We start from the raw sequence: 18,123 nt of genomic DNA on the forward strand, positions 1-18,123 counted from the left end.
TCAGGTGGCGTCAGCAACCCCAGGAACAATGATGGAAGTAGCCTGGAAAGAATGCTAGACCGTGGAGATTGGGATCAATGAGCCTAAAGATATTAATCAGAAGTTTCAGGGTAATTTTCTAAAACAGGGAACTGGGACTGGGGACATGCTGAGCTGAAGCCGCAGGGGAGATGACCTATTGTTAAACTCTAGATCAAGGAAAAGGTGAGGTGGGGAACGTTGGGAGGCCTCTACTATGGGGGGGCGGGGTCCCAAATGGGCCCCGCTTCGATAGGAAAGGAGGGACTGGGGTGGGGGGCAGACGTGGGTGGGGGGAGCCTGAGGAGCAATGAGTATGATGAGTGTGGGCACGCACCCAGCCAGCGTGGCTGCAGCGGTTGCGTTCCCATGATTAGCCACGCAGGGTGGGGGTCGTCGTTGCCAGGTTCGACCCTCTGTGCCAAGGGCTGCACTGCTCCTTCTTGGGTGGCCACTGCCGGGCTTCGGTGCCCTTGAAGGCAGGCGGCCCAGGAGTGGGGGTGGGGGTCAGGGACCTGCACAGCAAAGGCGCTGCTGTTATCAGTGGTCTTGTCATGGGGGGACGGGGCATGTGATTGCGTCTGGTTTCCTTCCTACACTGTATGTTCCTCAAAGGCGCGATTTGCCTCTCCCAGTGTGTATCCCAACAGAAAGCTTAGTTTTACTTGCACAGGCCCATTTCATCTTCACAGTAGCCCTGTTTGGTCGACAGGAAGAAACATCAGGTGAGACAAATCAACTGCCGGAGGTCACAGAAGTAGCAGAAGATTGAGGTGGCATTGGATCCAGAGTCTGAGCTCCAGATCATTGGGACCCCAGGCCTTCAATGAAGTCTTGTTGCATGAATTAAGGGTCTCCTCAATTTCTCAGTAGCCAGCACCTAGCACCCAGCACCCAGGGTTTGACGTTAGTGAGAACCACCATCCCACTAGAGCCACGTTTACTGTGGACTTACTAGTGCCAGGTACTGTACCAGCGTTTACATATACTGCGTGAGTTTTGTATTGCTGCTAAAACAAATGACCACAAACCTAGTGGCTTAACGATAACACACATTTAGGGGCTGCCGGATGGCTCAGTTGGTTAGGGTTCCTGCTCTTAACAACAAGGTTGCGGGTTGGATTCCCTCATGGGATGGTGGGCCGTGCCCCCTGCAACTAGATTGAAAACGGTGACTGGCCTTGTAGCTGAGCTGCGCCCTCTACAACTAGACTGAAGGACAACTTGGAGCTGATGGGCCCTGGAGAAACACACTGTTACCCAATAAAAAAAACCAAAAAACAAAAAATGATAACACACATTTGTTTTCTTATAGTCCTGGAGATCAGAAGTCTGAAATATGTCTCATTGGGCTGAAATCAAGGTGTCAGCAGGCAGGCCTGTGTTCCTTCTGGAGGCTCTAGGGAAGAATCCATTTCTTTGTCTTTTTCCAGCTTCTAGGGGCCAACTACATTCCTAGCGTGTGGCCCTTTCCTCCATCCTCAAAACCATCCTCAAAAATGCCAGCAGTGTAGTATCTTCTCTCCTTTCTGACCTGTTTCCATCCTTCCATTTTCTCTCTCTTACCCTGACCCTCCTGTTTCCCTCTTATAAGGACTCCTGTGATTACGTTAGGTCCTCCTGGATAATCTTCCCAATTAAGAGCAGACTCTTAATTTAATCACACATGCAAAGCCCCTTTTGCCATGTTAAGTAACACATTCACAGGTTCTGGGGATTAAGACACAGACATCTTCGGGGTGCTATTATGCAGCCTTCCACATATACCATCTCATTTAATCCTTAGGTGGCAATACCGTGACATACATGGTATAATTAACTCCATCTAATAGAAGTGGAAAGTGCATGGCATAAGTAGACACTCAATAAATGTTTGTGGGGCATGATCTGGTGTGAATGCTGATTGATAATATATCATCTTCCCCTATGCATTCAGTCTTGTTTCTTCTCTAAAGTCTCCCATATCCTATCCACTGGGGGCAGGTAGCAACTGTCAGAGTACCTAGCACTTAGTTGTTTCCTTTTGGGTGACTGTTTCCCCAGGGAGATCACAATACAAGGACAAACTCTCACACTCCTTCTGAATTCTTTTTCCACACTGCCTTGGGCTTTCGCAGACATCATTTTCTCCCTTTGAGTGCCTACAAGGAGGGAGCATATGTCCATTTTGCAGAAGAGCAAAGCAAGGCTCAGCTTAGATGCAGTCAGTTCTTGATAGGGGCTGGTTGAATGACTCTTGTCTTGCCCCAAACCCTTGACCTTATGCCACCCAGCATGAGGGACTCTACACCCTTGGCAGCCCCCAACCCTTTGACTCAGTTCTGCACTTGGCTGGATTTTGTTCTCTCTCACTGCCTCTAAGTCTTTGGATATTCTTTGTGTAGTATGTATGTGTATGTACACACACACACACACTGCCCCAGACCCCAGAATCTTCCCAGAATTGGCATCTTTACATGCCCTTCCCATATCTTCATCTGCAAAATGCTCAACTTTACCACATGCATGCACAGCCACCAGACTTACATATCCCTCACAGCACAGCTCCCTGTAACTTGAGAGATGACAACTCATTAATCTAATTTTCCTCCTAGTAGAAACATCTTGCAATCTCCCTGTTAGTGATTAAGAGCTTCAGGTCTGAAACCAGACTGCCTGGGTTGAAATCTAGGCTTCACCACTTGTCAATTGTGTGACCCCAAGAAAGTAAATTTATTCCTCTGAGCTCAGTTTCCTAATCTGAAAAATGAGGAAATATAACAGTATTTTTCTCACTCCATACCTGGCAGATGCTGATTTTTTTTTTTTAAAGATTTTTATTGGGGAAGCGGAACAGGACTTTATTGGGGAACAGTGTGTACTTGCAGGACTTTTTCCAAGTCAAGTTGTTGTCCTTTCGATCTTAGTTGTGGAGGGTGCCATTCAGCTTCAAGTTGTTGTCCTTTCAGTCTTAGTTGTGGAGGGCGCAGCTCAGCTCCAGGTCCAGTTGCTGTTGCTAGTTGCAGGGGGTGCAGCCCACCATCCCTTGCGGAAGTTGAACCGGGAACTTTGTGGTTGAGAGGACGCGCTCCAACCAACTGAGCCATTGGGGAGGCAACTCAGCTTGAGGTGCCCTGTTCAATCTTAGTTGCAGGGGGCGGAGCCCACCATCCCTTGCGGGACTCAAGGAGTTGAACCGGCAACCTTGTGGTTGAGAGCCCACTGGCCCATGTGGGAATCGAACCGGCAGCCTTCGGAGCTAGGAGCATGGAGCTCTAACCGTCTGAGCGACCAGGCCGACCCCTGATTTTTTTTTTTTAAGGCAAGATTTGCTTAGAGGTCCTAGCTTCTGCTCCTTATTGTCCCTTCCTCCACTTCTGTCATGGCCAATCTCTCTTCCTGAACAACACTGCTCCCTCATCCTGCTGCTTGTTATCTGGAAGGGGTGGTGACATCGGTCATGCATACTTTCAGGGGATTTAATCTGTGTCTCTTCCCAGGGCCATTGTTTTTTTTTTGGAGCCTCATTTGTAATCACAGATGGGAGGTCCAGACCATCTGCTAATGGGAATTAGATCATGGATGAGCAGATGAAGAAGGCCTGGGGGAGGGCACTCCTCACACCTCTAGGGCCCCACCAAATAGATAACCATCTTCCAGTCATCCTTGCTTTTCCCGTCATATGTTGGCTTGGTGATGGAGAGGAGGTGTTGGCACCTGGAGGAGATTTGATAGAAGGCATTCCTGGATGACTTCATCTCTGGGCCTTGCCTCTCAAAATTCCAGCCAAATCAGCTCTACCCTTTAAGGGATGAAAGCCGGCTCAGCATTCCAGAAAGTCCTTGTCATATCCAGGCTTTTAATCAGGTGACATTGGAGAATTAGCACCCTAGTGCAGGGGTTGTGGGAGGGTGGGGTGGGGTCTTGCTCCTGCCCCACACTTGTCTTTCTGGCTAGACCTGTGTTGAAGGGAGCAAGACCTTTTGCGTTGAGTTTACTCAGGGAGATCAGAACCACGGACAGCGGTCAGGGCACAGGGGAGACCCGCCGCCCGGCAGGGTGCAAAGAGCCAGGAGTACGGAGTTTACAGGCTGGTGAGAGAATTTGCGAAGGGAGGGAAGACGCGCTGCGGTGGTGGGAGCTGGCTGAGGCTGTTCTCCCTCTGAGTCACGCCACCCGCCCCGCACTTGCATTGAGCCTCCATAAGCTGGAATTTTCCTGTCCCTCTCTAAAAATGGTTCGGGGTGGGGAGGAAAAAGAAAGCGTTGCTCTAAGGCCCTTGGGATTTTTGCAGGAAAGGAGGAAGCAGGAGACGAGGGACTCGTTGGCGTTTCCCGCGCGCTCCCACCTCCTGCCAGCCCCATTTCTACACAAGGCCTGCTCTTCCCAGGCTCTATCCCAAGGAGTACAGGTCGCAGGCACTGAAGGGTGTATTCCCCCGGCCTGACCTTAGCCCGAGCAAATGTGGGAGATAAATCTAGATAACCCTGGAGGGCAGGGCCAGCCAGGATCCCCGGCCCAGGATAAAAGGCTGTGGGCACCCGAAGATCCAGAAAAGCACCCGTGGGCTGCGGGGAGGTGAGACGGGAACCCAGACTCAGCAGCAGCAACCTCCGCCCCTCCAGCCACATGGACCCCCAGATGGCGCTACCCCGGGCGCTCCTGCTTCTCCTGCTCTTGCACCTCTCACTGCTAGGAGGTTGTTCCCACCCTATGGGTGGTCCAGGCCCTGCCATGCAACTGTCCAAAGTACAGGTGAGACTGCTAGACTGCATAAACCCCTCGGGCCTGCAGGGCCAGGCAGCAGCAGTGAACGGGTCTCCGTCTACTGTCACAAGTGGTCTTCACCCTCCCTTGGGAATCAGAAAGTGGTGAGACTGGGAGCCAGGCGGTTGGTTCACTAGGGAGCCATCAAGAGTGGTTGGGCTCAGGTTTGGGTTCCCAAAGCTCAGGCATCCCCACCCACCGCAAAAACTATTGGACCTTCTGCAGGTCAAGGTTTCAGAGCAGCAGGAGGAGCAGATGGCCCCAAAGCCCCACCAGCAGGACAGTGGTTCTGTAAAAGACTGGGAGGCCAAACGGGCAGATTCCACTGGCAGCCCTGGGCCCAGTGACTTCCAGGCCCAGCAGGGACGACAGGTCACCACGATGAGGCCTCGCTCCAGCTGCTTTGGCCGGAAGATGGATCGCATCAACGCCGTCAGTCGCCTGGGCTGCAATGGTGAGCTCCCTCCCTGCCACCTTGGCCACAGCCACCCTCATTTCTGGGGGTTCCACCCTGAGAGTCCCTTCTGGGTTTGTTGTCTCTGGGACCACACTCTGAGAAAGGGACACCTGGACATTACTCCCTCTTGCTGACAGTTCTCAGGGCCAAGGAGTGCCTTTCTGGAAATATTCAATGTTACCTGTTACCAAGGCCATGAGACCCACCCACGTTCAATCCTCCTCCTGTACCTGTTATCAAAAGGTACAAATTGCTTTAGGGTGCCATCCAGCATGTCTGGCACGTCCTCCTGGAAGCAGAAAGAGCCCTAGACATTTTCCTTCTTCTTCTTCTTTTTTTTTTTTTAAGATTTTATTGGTGAAGGGGAACAGTGTGTACTTCCAGGACTTTTTTCCAAGTCAAGTTGTTGTTCTTTGTGGAGGGTGCCGTTCAGCTTCAAGGTGTTGTCCTTTCAGTCTTAGTTGTGGAGGGCGCAGCTCAGCTCCAGGTCGAGTTGCCGCTGTTAGTTGCAGGGGGTGCAGCCCACCATCCCTGGGATGGGAGTCGAAGCGGCAACCTTGTGGTTGAGAACCAACCAACTGAGCCATCCGGCCACCCGGGAGCTGAGCGGCCTCTCATTGACTTCATTCTAGTTGCGGAGAGCGCAGCTCACTGGCTCATGTAGGAATCAAACTGGCAGCCCCGTTGCCCAGAGCTCACGCTCTAACCAACTGAACCACCCATCTGCCCCCACATTTCCCTTCTGGTTTCCCATTAACTGTCTATGGCTGCAAAGGCAGAGGGCAGAATCATCAAGGTGGCCATAATCCTATTAACAGATGAGGAAACTGAGGCACTGAGAGATGAATTATTGCAAATTTTCAAATATCTAGATCAGCCGAGGTTGGGGGGCTGTGGCAGGGGTGGCACGCAATGAGGGGAAGCTCAGAGCCTGCCTCACTCCCCCACCCTGACACCATCAACACCCTCTCCGACCCCCACAGTGTTGGAGGATTAAGAGGAAATCCTGGCAGCAGACATTTGCCCTTGATTCGTCATCAACTCTGGTCTCCTTTGAAGCAACTACTATTTACTTTTTTTTTTTTAATATTTATTTGATTGTTTTATGTCATCCAGTTGTCACCTTTGAGCACAAATTTTCCATGGTGAGATGAAGTCAACATTAAAGCTTTTTCTTTTGAAACAATTTTGTCTTAGTGCATTCAAAATAATGCATCATTTCAAAAAAGAAACCCCAAACCCTGTGTTTTTTTGGAGGTCCCAAAAGGGTCTTAACGACGGGGGTAGGGACATGGTCTCAAGGGCTGGTCAAACAAGGGTGGAGTGGGGAGGGGCTTTCTTTTTTTTTTTTTTTTTAAGGGTTTTTCATGTTCCAGATGTCTAGAAATAGCTCAATGTCTAGAAATACCTGAAGCATTTAAGACACTTCCCAGAAACTGCTTTTCAAAGCCTGGCAGTTTCTCCCTGGGAGAGGGATGGTCCCTGATGTATCTGTTCAACGTGAGAGCGTGTGTCAGTGTTTGCCCGACTCCTCTTTCCTCTGCCTGCAATTCCATTAGAATTCTATACTCTCCCTGGTGTTTGTTGTTTCCAGAAGGTCTAACCCAAAATCTCAGAGACTGGGGGCAGTGTGTGTGTGCGCGCGTGAGTGTTCACACACACACAAACACACGTGCAAACACCACTAGTTCATTTGCATTCCTGAAGGGGGGCAGGGAGTGAGCCCCTTATCCTGCCCCAAACGTCAGCTTCAAGCCTTCGATCCCTGATGTCATCCTGAAAGGAGCTTTCGAAACCTGAGTTTGATAGTGTTTTCATTTCTCAAGCCCATAAGATGAGAAGTGTCTGACAAGAGGCCCAGCAGTTGAGGGTGCCCCTCCCCTGGGGCCCTGCGGCATCACTTTCTCCCTGCCCCGAGAGAAAAGGCCCTCATTCTAAGGCAGAAAAGGAGACAAGCACCAGAATCCTACTGTGTTGCTGGAATCAGCAGGGAGTCCTGGTAGGGATGCCTGCCCTGTCCTCTGTGGGCCACTCACCCTGAGCCTGGCCCTGCTTTTCAGGGGCCCAGGCCTCTGCTCCCTTTGTCATGCCTTTTATGGTCCAACTCAGTTAAAGGAGACAGGATTATTCTTGTCCCCGTTTTATGGATGTGAGAACCCAGAGACCCAGAAAAAAATGAAGCGTCCTACCTGAGACCATGCGGCCACTCAATGCCATCGCTGGGATTTGAGTGTAGATCCGAGAGACTCTGAAGCCTTTGCCGTCTCCCTGAGCTCCTGGCGTTCAACTGCACTGTCACAGCCTTTCTGCTCTTCTCAGCAATGTTTCTTGGAGGGAGGGAGGGGGATCCCGAAGCTGTGGGTTTTGTGCTGTTTCTCATTTGAACCCAGTGTGCATCAGAGGTTATGGATACCTAATGAGATCAACAAGGATTTAAAAATGAGGTTTTAGGAGCAACTTATTTTCCAACAAAATGGTGCGCCATCTTCGCCTAATGTTTCTGACTCAGGGAGGGCAATGAGCAATTAGAATAGTGAATGTTTGGAGAGGCTTCATTAAGTTCCAGGTACAGTTTATTAACTTACACAGTCCTCACAAGAACTCTACGAAGTAAGAATTCTTATTGGCTCCCATTTCACAGATGGGAAAAACTGAGGCACAGAGAGGCCATGTAACTTGCTCAGGATCAGGAAGTTGGGAAGTGGCAGAGACAAGATTCAAGCCCACCCAGGTTGGCCCCAGCACCCAGGCCCCTAACCACTGCACCACCTGCCTCTCCCAAGTCAGTGAATTAGGCTTGCTGGTGGGATGGAAGTTCCCCTCTGAATGGTATCACTCTGTTCAACATTTGGTGCCACTGCCTGGCAACCTTTCCTCTCTGCTCAGGTGACGAAGAAGACCCCTCCCAGAACATCCACTCCCCAAACCCAGCCAGCACTTCAGAATTCTTCCGGGAGAGCCTGCTCTTCCATAAATAGGGCTCAGACGTATATATGATACAGATACATCCTGTTATTGGGCTTTTCCTGGGAAAGAGGCCCCGAAAGCAAATGCAAAGGAGCCAAATGGGACTGCTGGAGGATGGGGGGGGGGTGGCCCGCTGTACCCAATGGAGTGACGTCTCATTGAGTTGTCCCTGTGTTTGGTGTTTGTGGGCAGCAGGGCAGCACATACACTGTCTTTGGATGCCCCTTAAAACCAGCCTCCATAACCTGTGACCCTGGCCCCTTCAAACGCCCCTCGTAACCCCCCCACATAGCTTATGGCCATGGCCTTCGCATCCCTGACCTCCCTCTTACCAGCCTCGTCCTGCAGAGAAGCTGCCAGATGATATATCTTCATAGATGTTTGTCACTTTAATCTTCCCAGAAAGATGTGCTGGTGAAAACAGACCCAAGGAGGTCTAGCCTGAGGCTTCAGAGCCGGAAGGAGTTTCAGTAGAGGGTAGACCAGCTTTGCTGGGAGCAGTGTTGAAGTTACGGGACAGTGTTGGGCCTGAATGCTTCATCTCATTGCTGACCTTGCACCTGTGACATTCTCAAAAAATGCTGAGCCCCTCTCCATCCCTCCTGTGACAGCTTGGACTCTTCTGAGAGTGATTGGAGGCAATGGGGGAAAAAAGCATTTCTCTTCCTGCAGAGCCAGGTCTAAAAAATGTCGTGAACTTGGCCGTTTGTCTTTGTTCTCAGCTTTCTATCTGTGTCATGCAGGGTCTCTGGTCCCGCTCCCCGCACAAAAACGCAGGATACGGTGAGGCCAAAAAGAAACACCCATGGAGCCATGGATGGGGGTTTCATACCACTATGGTCTCGCTGGCAGCTGGGTTGGAAATACGGGAAGCAGGCTCCACACAATGCGCAATCCGCCGTCTGCTTCTCTGCCAACCAACCCACCCCACTTGCCAGCTGCAATCCACGTTTGCTAGCATAGCCACAGCAGTTATATTAGTGGCCAATGGCTCACTGGTTACAGCTGACGGCCAACTAGCCACAGCTGACAGCCATCTACTACCTGAGCCAGCACCTTTCCACGTGAGGCCGAGAGCCTGGAAACTGCTCTCTGGGACTCTGTCCCCACACTCTGTCTCTAGGATTTTTCATGCACGGCCTTAGCTTTCATGATCAGTCCAATTCCACCAAGTGACCTCTTCTTCTCGTGGGGTTGGAATCCAGCCCCACAGAGCTGATGTCCTGGAGTATTTCTGAAACCAAGCTCCTTACCTGCCCTGGGACGCGGACCCCACTCTTGTGCCCGGAGCTCTCTTGTCTTGGCCGCACTCAGCAGCTGCCCTTGCCACTTCCGCTTCCGGGCACATCAGCCCTACTTCCACCCAGCAGCACTGCACCGTCCTGCCCGAGGACTTTCTCTGGCAGCCGGAGCCCACTTGGCTCCCTCTGGGACAGGAAGGAAGTGCTGGGAAGTTGTCAAAGAACCAGGAGCAGCAGTCAACCCACATTTGGCAGGAGTGGGCGTTCAAAAACGCCAGCACCCTAGAGTCACAAGTGACATCCATCTCACCCTGGTTCCCACAGTCCTTTGCAGGGAGGGGGGGATGAAACTGGAGCCTATGGTGGTCATTGATTCCTTCTTAACCTGGTCACGTCCCCTCTCTCCGATGTTTCCTGGGGTTGTCTCCAAAACAAACTCGTTTGCTTGTATCTTTGTCTCGGGTTCAGGAGAACCCAAACGAAGAAACTGCTCTCAAATGCTTAAACCTTCTCCCAGGGCCCCGCCCTCAATGATGAGAGCCCTGGGAATCCTCCTTGGCTCTGTTCTCCCTCTGAATCACCCAGGCACACACCCAGGTCCACTCCTCTTTCCTTCAGGCACCTCCTACGCACCATCCTCACTTCCGTTCCTGGTTTAGACCCTCGCCACTCATGCAGACACTGGTGCACCGGCTTCCTAACTGGCCTCTTCACACCAGACTCCCTGATCTGGCTCTTCCTGCACTGGGGAGAGAGCAGAACCTCCAGCTTCAGCATGAGGGTGACTCCCCCTCCCTTGAGGTCCCCAGGGAGGGCAAGGTGCAGCGTTGGATATTGAAGTGTGTCCTTTGTGTGTGTGTGGTAGGGAGAGGTAGAGGAGAGGCACTGAAGGCAAACTCATTGATTCAATCTTTCACATTCAATCATTGATTCAATCATTCTAAAGACTCAGTATGTGCCAGCCCCGTGTGAAGTGCTGGCGTACAGTGGGGTCCTGTAGCTGATTCATGACCTGCCTCCTACCTGCTCAGCCTCTGGCTTCCTGGCTAAGGCAGCCTTAGCAGTCGCTGACCTGGTTCTCGTGCTGCTATCTGACACCCCCTCCACTTCCAATATCACCAAACAGGATAAACTGGCAAGGAGAGATTGCCAAGCCAGTCCATCAGCGGGCTGGACCAGGGAGTCTCTCTTTTCCCTGGCCACTGCCTGAAGGAACTGGGTAACACAGAAGTGCAGGGGACTTAATGCCCTGGGGCAGGGGTGGGGTAAGAGTGGTGGTGGCTTTTTGGCCAGAGAGAGACAGGAGATGGAAAGGAGCCCACAGATAAAGTGCTTGTGAGGGGTTGAATTAGGTCCCCCTGAAAGGTTTGTTGAGGTCCTAAAGCCCCAGAACCTCAGAATGGGACCTTATTTGGAAATAAGGTCACCGTGGATGTAATTAGTTACGATGAGGTCATACTGGAGTAGGGTGGGCTCCTTCTCCAATATGGCTGGTGGCCTTATTAAGAAGAGACAGACAGACAGATGGGGAAGATGGCCACGTGATGATGCAGGCAGAGACTGGAGAGATGTATCTGCAAGCCCAGGAACTGAGGATGTCCACAGCTACCAGAAGCCGGAAGAGACAAGGAAGGATCCTCCCACACAGCTTGCAGAGGGAGCCCTCCTGACACCGGGATTTCAGACTGCTAGCCTCCAGAACTGTGAAGCATTTCGGGGGTTTTAAGCCACCCAGTTTGTGGTGCTTTGTGACAGCACCCTACGGATCTACTCTAGGGCCCTCACCCTTTTCTCTCCTCGCAGACTGGTCCACGGTGCCAGGCTCCAAGAAGCTCTCTGGAGATGTTCAGCATGACCAATCAGCCACTGAGGTGTGTTTGCAAAACTGTGGCCAGCGTGGTAGCTTATCATCTTATATTTGCTCTCTCTCTCTTTCCCTACCTGAGATGGCCCCCAGGAATGATCACCTCCCAGCATCCATGCCCTTTGTAATTTCCTCCCTTTTAGTGTGGCCTGGACCTAGTGACTCACTTCTAATGAACACAGTACTGCAAAAATGATGGGACACCACTTCCCAGATTAGGCTACAGAGAGACTGTAATTTACATAATTTCTCTCTCTCTCTCTCCCTAAAGAAAGTCAGTTGCATCTCTATGGAGAGGCCCTTGTGGCAAGGAACCGACACCTCAGCCAACAGTCAGTGAGGACCCGAGGCCTGCCAACAGATACAGAAGGGAGCTTAGAAGCATATTCCCCAGCCAAGCCTTGAGATGACCACAGCCCCGGCCAACATCTTAACTGCAGCCTGTGAGAGCTCTGAGCAAGGGGCACCCAGGAAGCAGCACACATTCCTGACCCATGGAGACTCTTCGATGATAGATGTGTGTTGTCTTAAGTTGCTAAGGTTTGGGGTATCCTGTTACACAGCAGTAGCTAACTAACACACGACCTCACTTTTCTTTTGTTCTGTGCTCTTGCTTTCTTTGAACTGGATTCCCCCATAAAGCTTAAACAAATGAATTTTCCTTTGGGCTTTGTTTTCTGGAGAACCTGCTCCCATTTCCAGTCCCAGTGACCTCCATATTGTACCAAAGAAACAGACCCTCGTTTTCAAAGTCAGAAGTAACCACCCCTCAATATGCAACAGGGTCCTACCCATTTTTCCCAACTGGGGCTTCTGCTTTGGATGATTTCTGTGATAGCCTTTAGTGGCTCATCACTTGCACGTCTCAGAAAAGGGCATGGAAGGCATTAAGTGATGGGTTTTTCATACCACTCCTGCACATATGTGACCTTGCTGGACCTTCTGGCTCCCTGAAGCAGCCCACAGCATCCCCATGGATGGTTGTGAAGCCAAACACAGGGCTAGAAACGGGAGATACCCCCATTCTGGATTCTCCCACCCATTTGCAACGTTCATTTCTTTTATGAGTAAAGATGACTTCTTTCCAGTGATAAGGAAATAAAGGCTTTTGACTTTTCAGCTAGTGAGAGAGGAGGGGGTAAGTGTATGGCTCTGGTTTTCTGTGCCTTTTGCTTTTCTTCTCTTTCACTCTTATAGGCTGGCTTCTTAACACTCCAGTAAATATCTACTCCTCCCCACACACACCCAACGTTGAGCAGGGGCATGGAAATGAAGAGAAACTACATCAAATCATTTTTTTGTTTCAGGCTCAAGTTAAAGGCTTTAATGGGATTTGGGGTAGTAAGTGTATTTGGGAATTGTCTGTTTTCACTGGGACCAGTTAGTGCAGGAGGTGGCATTGGTTGTATACAAAGTCTTCAGAGCGACGAAACTGACTATTCTTTTTCTTGTCAGCCCCATTCCACCAACAAACAACAGACAAACAACCCTGGCAAACAGAATAAACTCAACAAATGACACTCATACCCCACCCCAGTTTCACTCTGGAGGAAGAAAATTGACTTTAATAAAAGAAGGTGGGCAAATTCTGAAATTCTCCTTCTGGAACGTTGGATGGGACTTCCGCCTCTCTCGGGCCACCTACAGACTTCAGAAGTGGCTGAGGACAGAGGCCACCCGCCATGCCATGCTGCCCTTCTGGAAGTCTTCGTCCACATGAAAGACCTATCTTAAAGGGCATCACCGGGGACTCGCTATATGACGCATGCAATTCCCTCCTGCGTGGCTGCTCACTGCATCCTCTTTGCTAATAATAACCCTGCTAACCAGGCAATTAGGCTCTGAGCACATTCCAGGGACTCACCAGGATATGACGGTTCTTTGCCTCCAGAGCTCCTACTCAGAACTGCACCCATTTCGGATTTCAAGTTGAGTTTGGCTGGCCCAAATCGGTTACTACAGAAGGCTCCTTTCTCCTTCTGCCTTAGAATAAAATCACCCTGGATACCTCTCGTGCTCTCTGGCCATGCACTGCCCTGATTTCCTGCCCTCTTGAAGTAAAACAGCGTTTCTGCTTGATCAACCAAGAATAGCTGGGGAGGGGTCTGGTCAGGATGGAGCGGGTCGTCGACAGGCATTTCCTGGGCTTCCATGGAGTAGATCAAAACGTGTGAAGTATGTCAATGGGTTATGGAGGTTGGATGTAGTGCTTTCCTTGAGACAGTTCATACACACACACACACACACACTCACACACACACACACACACACACACGGTCACAGACTTGCCAAGCACACAAAGCTACAGCTCCCCAGGCAGGGGGCAGGTGACATGCTATTGTTCAGAGGCAGCCTGAGAGATTGGGAAGAGGGGTGTATTTCATCAGAGACTGTACCTGAAGGGCTTGTAAGAAGCAGCGGTATCCGTGAAATGGGTTAAGAACATGGGCCATGGTGTCAGACCTGGAGGTCCAGTCCTAGTTCTGCTGCTTATGAGCCGGGTGACATCGGGCCAGTGACATAAGCTCGGCCTCAGTTCTGTCCCTCTGTCAATGGGAACACTACTATCCACCTCATGGGCATGGTGATGCAAATTACATAATCCACATAAATAAAGCTCCCCGCACATTACAACTGACAATACAGGCAAGGATTATCAGCATTTTGCAATTATATAACACTTTCCACTTCAAAGTGAGTTCACACTTTATTAGCTGACTTGAGCCTCATGAGAACGCTGAGGGGTGAATGGGGCAAGTTTTTACCGATAAGGAACTGGTTTGTTTGGGGCGACAATGCAGGTCTCTCAACACGGCAAATGTAGTGCTTTCCTTCCAGTGTACGTTGCGTCGAATCACATGCTAACGCTGAATTCAGTGCTTAGTGAATGGAGGCCACTCAGTAAGTGTGGGCAGCCTCGCTGCCTGTTATTTCTCTTTGGGGGCCAGGAAAACTGTGGCTCCAGTGGCTCATCACTTGCCTGGCCATCGGAGGACATTCAGGAAAACTGCATGTGCCACATTCCCTTCCCACCTCACTCTATCAGCCAGCTCGTCATGGGAGCTCTCCTGGGAAGGATGGGGGCATTCCAAGCTTCACGCTCAAAGAATCTGAGCTTCTATGAGCAGGGAAATGAAAAGGTCGGCCTTCCTTTCAGCACCTATCTCCCTCAACACCTTGGAGGGGGCAGTGGGGATGAAGGAGGGGAAGATTTGCAGAGGGCTGATTGTGCTCCCAAAACTTTTCTTGGTGTTCCTATTTGGGAGCTGAATTCTTGGGACATTCATCACATTTGGTTCCCAGCTGACTTCGTACTCCCGGGAAAACTCTTCACCTGACCAGAGAGAGTGACCGGCAGGAGTAAGGGCAGCCCTGTTGGAGGGAGGGGTTCTGCCCTCATGGTTGATGAGTCAGGTGTGAGGCCAGCTGGAGCATCTGGACTAATTTGTCCCGAGCAGCCAGCTGTCTGCCATTTCCTCCTCTCCCACCCTTATTTGGAGGCCCTGACAACTGAGCTGCAAACCAAGCAGGCGAGCTGGGCACTGGCCAACTGTCACTCTCTGCTTCCCCGCATGGGTTCCATTGCCTTGCAGGAGAAAGAAGCCTGAGGCATCGCTGTGAGATAACCAAGGACTCTTTTTTGCTCTTCTCACACCTTTGAAGTGGGAACCTCTTGAGGCAAATCAACAAGAATGTGGCTCTTGCTGCTGAGGTCCCCGGGGGGTTGTTGGGGCTGCTCAAGGCGGAGGGGCTGTGACAAGCTCTGTTGGACAGATAACTTTAAAAGGGCATCTTCTGCTGGCTCCTCACTCAGCTGCTTTATCGCTGCAAGTGACAGAATGGGGAGGGTTCCATCCCTCTTGCTCTCTCAGAGAGCCGGGTGGCTATAAAAAGAGGAGGCGCAGGGCAGCTGGAAGACAGAGACGGACGAAGGCCAGTAGTGGAAAACCAGAGAGGAGAGAGGAGAGGCAGCAGGCAGCAGACCACTCCTTGACTGACGCCAGCATGGGCTCCTTCTCCACCATCGCCATCAGCTTCCTCCTCTTTCTGGCGTTCCAGTTCCCAGGGCAAACCAGAGCTAACCCCCTGTACAGCTCCATGTCCAATGCTGACCTGATGGATTTTAAGGTAGGATTAGGAAGGGGGCACGGTCTGGGGCCAGGGGGCTTTGTGACATCTGCCAGTCAGTAAGACCTCTTCCTTTCCCTGTGTTTTCCCTCTGTAAAGAATTTGCTGGACCATTTGGAGGACAAGATGCCTTCAGAAGACGAGGTCATGCCCCCACAAGCACTAAGTGAGCAGAATGAGGAAGCTGGGGCAGCTCTCAGCCCCCTCCCTGAGGTGCCTCCCTGGACCGGGGAGGTCAACCCAGCCCAGAGAGAAGGGGTTGCCCTTGGGCGGGGCCCCTGGGACTCCTTCGATAGATCTGCCCTCCTGAAAAACAAGCTGAGGGCACTGATTGCTGCCCCTCGGAGCCTGCGGAGGTCCAGCTGCTTCGGGGGCAGGATGGACAGAATTGGAGCCCAGAGTGGACTTGGCTGCAACAGCTTCCGGGTAAGAAAAACGGGATGGAAAAGGGATGGGGAGGAAGGAAACTGTGTTTTCATCGAGACTCACACCTTGTCAAAGAATACCACCAGGGGCCAGCTTCAGTAGGACAGGGACCAGCATAGAAGCTTACTCCCTTGGAAATTTCTGTCCCAACTTGGTGGGTGCCCCATGGATCTTGGGACAATGACATCACTCTTAGCTACAGCCTGCTTAGAAAATGCTGAGGGGAAAAAAGTTACTGCCATGAGAACAGGACACTTCCAACCTTCATGGTGCCAAGTCACCTTCATACTTCTGATTGGCAGTTCATGTTCCTCTGGTACTGTCAGACCCAAGGTAAATTGAAATAGACCAGGGTTGACCTTCTAAGCTTCTAATGAGCAACTTGTTTACCAGTTCATGAAATTCAGTGGGTCGGCAGGCTGAAGAGGGGGCTGGAGGGAAGTGAGCAGTCATATGAAGCTGACGTTTCCAGGAGAGCCAGGTCACTGAACCAAACATGTCTGTGTTCTCTTTGTAGTACCGAAGATAATGGCCAGACTCCGGCAGATTGCAAGAAACCCTCTTCTCCTGGGGACTCTCAATCAACTTGGTCCCATCTCAATGATACCAACTTGTGACAAGCACCCTATTCAAGCTGCAGCCTCCTATCAACATTTCTCACATTTTATGCTAAATGTAGATAAAGTGGCTTAACGGTGGCTTCCCCCTCTCTCTCACCCCATGCATTAAATTTTAGGGTAAACCCTCACCTGTTACTGAAAGAGATGTGAAAATGAATAAACTTCAGCACCACGGACAGAAGCCAAAAGCTTGTGTTGGCGTGATTTCTTTCTGTTTCCTGGGTAAAACAATTCAGCCTGATAATCCTTTTCAATTTTACCTTTTCTCGGAGAGAAGAAGCTCAGTGTCTTTCTTCCTCCCTTTAAAAAATAATTAACAAACTTTATTGTTTAGAGCAGTTTTAGGTTCACAGCAAAATTAAACAGAAAGTAGATTGCCTTATAGACACCCTGCCCCCACATGCTCAGACTCCCCATGTAACATCCCCCACCAGATGGTACGTTTGTTAGTTGATGAACCTGCATTGACACGTCATTATCTCCCAAAGTCCATAGTTTACAGAGTTCACATTCTGTGGGTATGGACAAATTCTTTCCTCTTTTCCTCCTCCCTCTCCTTGTTTTTTCTTTTTTCCTTTGAGGCGGGCGGGGGTGGGGGGGACTCAACTGCAGTTCTCAAGCTGCTCTTTCACTCCAGCCTCATCATAGATCTTGAAAAAGCCCTGGGAGACGGAAAGGGCATTTATTTTTCAGATTTCCTCACATTCAGAGCACATATTTATTAAAAGCAAAACAAAACTTACAAACATCTGAGCTTTTGTTCTGGTTACATCTAACATAGCTTGTACATAATAGGTGGTTTTTGCACACTGAGTACTTTTTGGTGACAGCTTTTTTTTAAAGACATTTATAAAATGAGGGCACTAAATTTTCTGGTACATTTGGAAAGTTAGCTGCTGCAGCTGAGTAAATTGCACTTTTAATTTTAAGAAGAGTAGGCAGAAAACTTGGGTTTAAAAGCCAAGTGAAAAACATTTTTAAAAAGCTAAGTGAAGAAATGTTTGCTATGCTCACAAATTGCAAGTTTATGTGCTTTGGGGGGTACTAACACGTGTTTGAAAAATAGCCACTATTTTTTCCCCAATTCAGGTCCAAGGTGCCTGGACTTGTAGATTTTACTGAGGTGGGAGCCATTGGAGAAGACGCTATTCCTTTGTATCTGCTTCTGAAAAGGTGTCCTAAGCAGAAACAACCAAGCTCTAAGTTCATCTACAACAGGCAGTAAGTAGTTCTCTATCTCCCCACCGTTACCCATACACCTCACTTTACATATCTGCTCCTATGACCTTCCTCCAAAACCCCTACACGTATACTGTCACTTCTCCACGACCTTATTTATGCTGTTCCTTCCACCTGGAATGTCCCTTATCCAGGGCTCCTGAGAACACCTACATCTTCTTCCTCAAGGCTCATTGTGAATGCCACTTCTTCCTTGAAGCCTTCCCTGACTATTCCGACAGTTTGTCTTGGTACACAGTTGTGTGTGTCCCTGCATTGCAAGCTCCTTGAGGGTAAATGCCTCATCAGCGCCCCCGGCACACACGGCACAGTCTATACTCTATACATGTCCATGAAATTGTCTTGATCTTGCACAGAAATTGGGAAAAGAGGTAATAAAGTGGCAATTCGCTCCTTGTAGAGGGAATGGGGGGGCAG

General features: G+C 50.3%; 2 protein-coding genes across 2 annotated transcripts; both read left to right on the forward strand.

Moving 5' to 3' along the window:
• Positions 1-4,626: 4,626 nt before the first annotated feature.
• On the forward strand, positions 4,627-8,199 carry NPPB (natriuretic peptide B; the record flags this gene model as incomplete). Its single annotated transcript, XM_081058074.1, has 3 exons — positions 4,627-4,752; positions 4,990-5,218; positions 8,108-8,199. The coding sequence occupies 3 exons, from the start codon at positions 4,627-4,629 to the stop codon at positions 8,197-8,199; spliced, it is 447 nt and encodes a 148-aa protein (XP_080914200.1).
• Positions 8,200-15,107: 6,908 nt separating this feature from the next.
• NPPA (natriuretic peptide A) lies at positions 15,108-16,651 on the forward strand. Its single transcript, XM_081056082.1, has 3 exons — positions 15,108-15,421; positions 15,521-15,847; positions 16,365-16,651. Exons 1-3 carry the CDS (start codon positions 15,299-15,301, stop codon positions 16,374-16,376), a joined length of 462 nt encoding a protein of 153 aa, XP_080912208.1. The 5' UTR covers positions 15,108-15,298; the 3' UTR covers positions 16,377-16,651.
• The last annotated feature ends 1,472 nt before the right edge of the window (positions 16,652-18,123 follow it).

Source organism: Rhinolophus hipposideros (genome assembly GCF_964194185.1).
Source record: "Rhinolophus hipposideros genome assembly, chromosome: 8".
NCBI lineage: Eukaryota > Metazoa > Chordata > Mammalia > Chiroptera > Rhinolophidae > Rhinolophus > Rhinolophus hipposideros.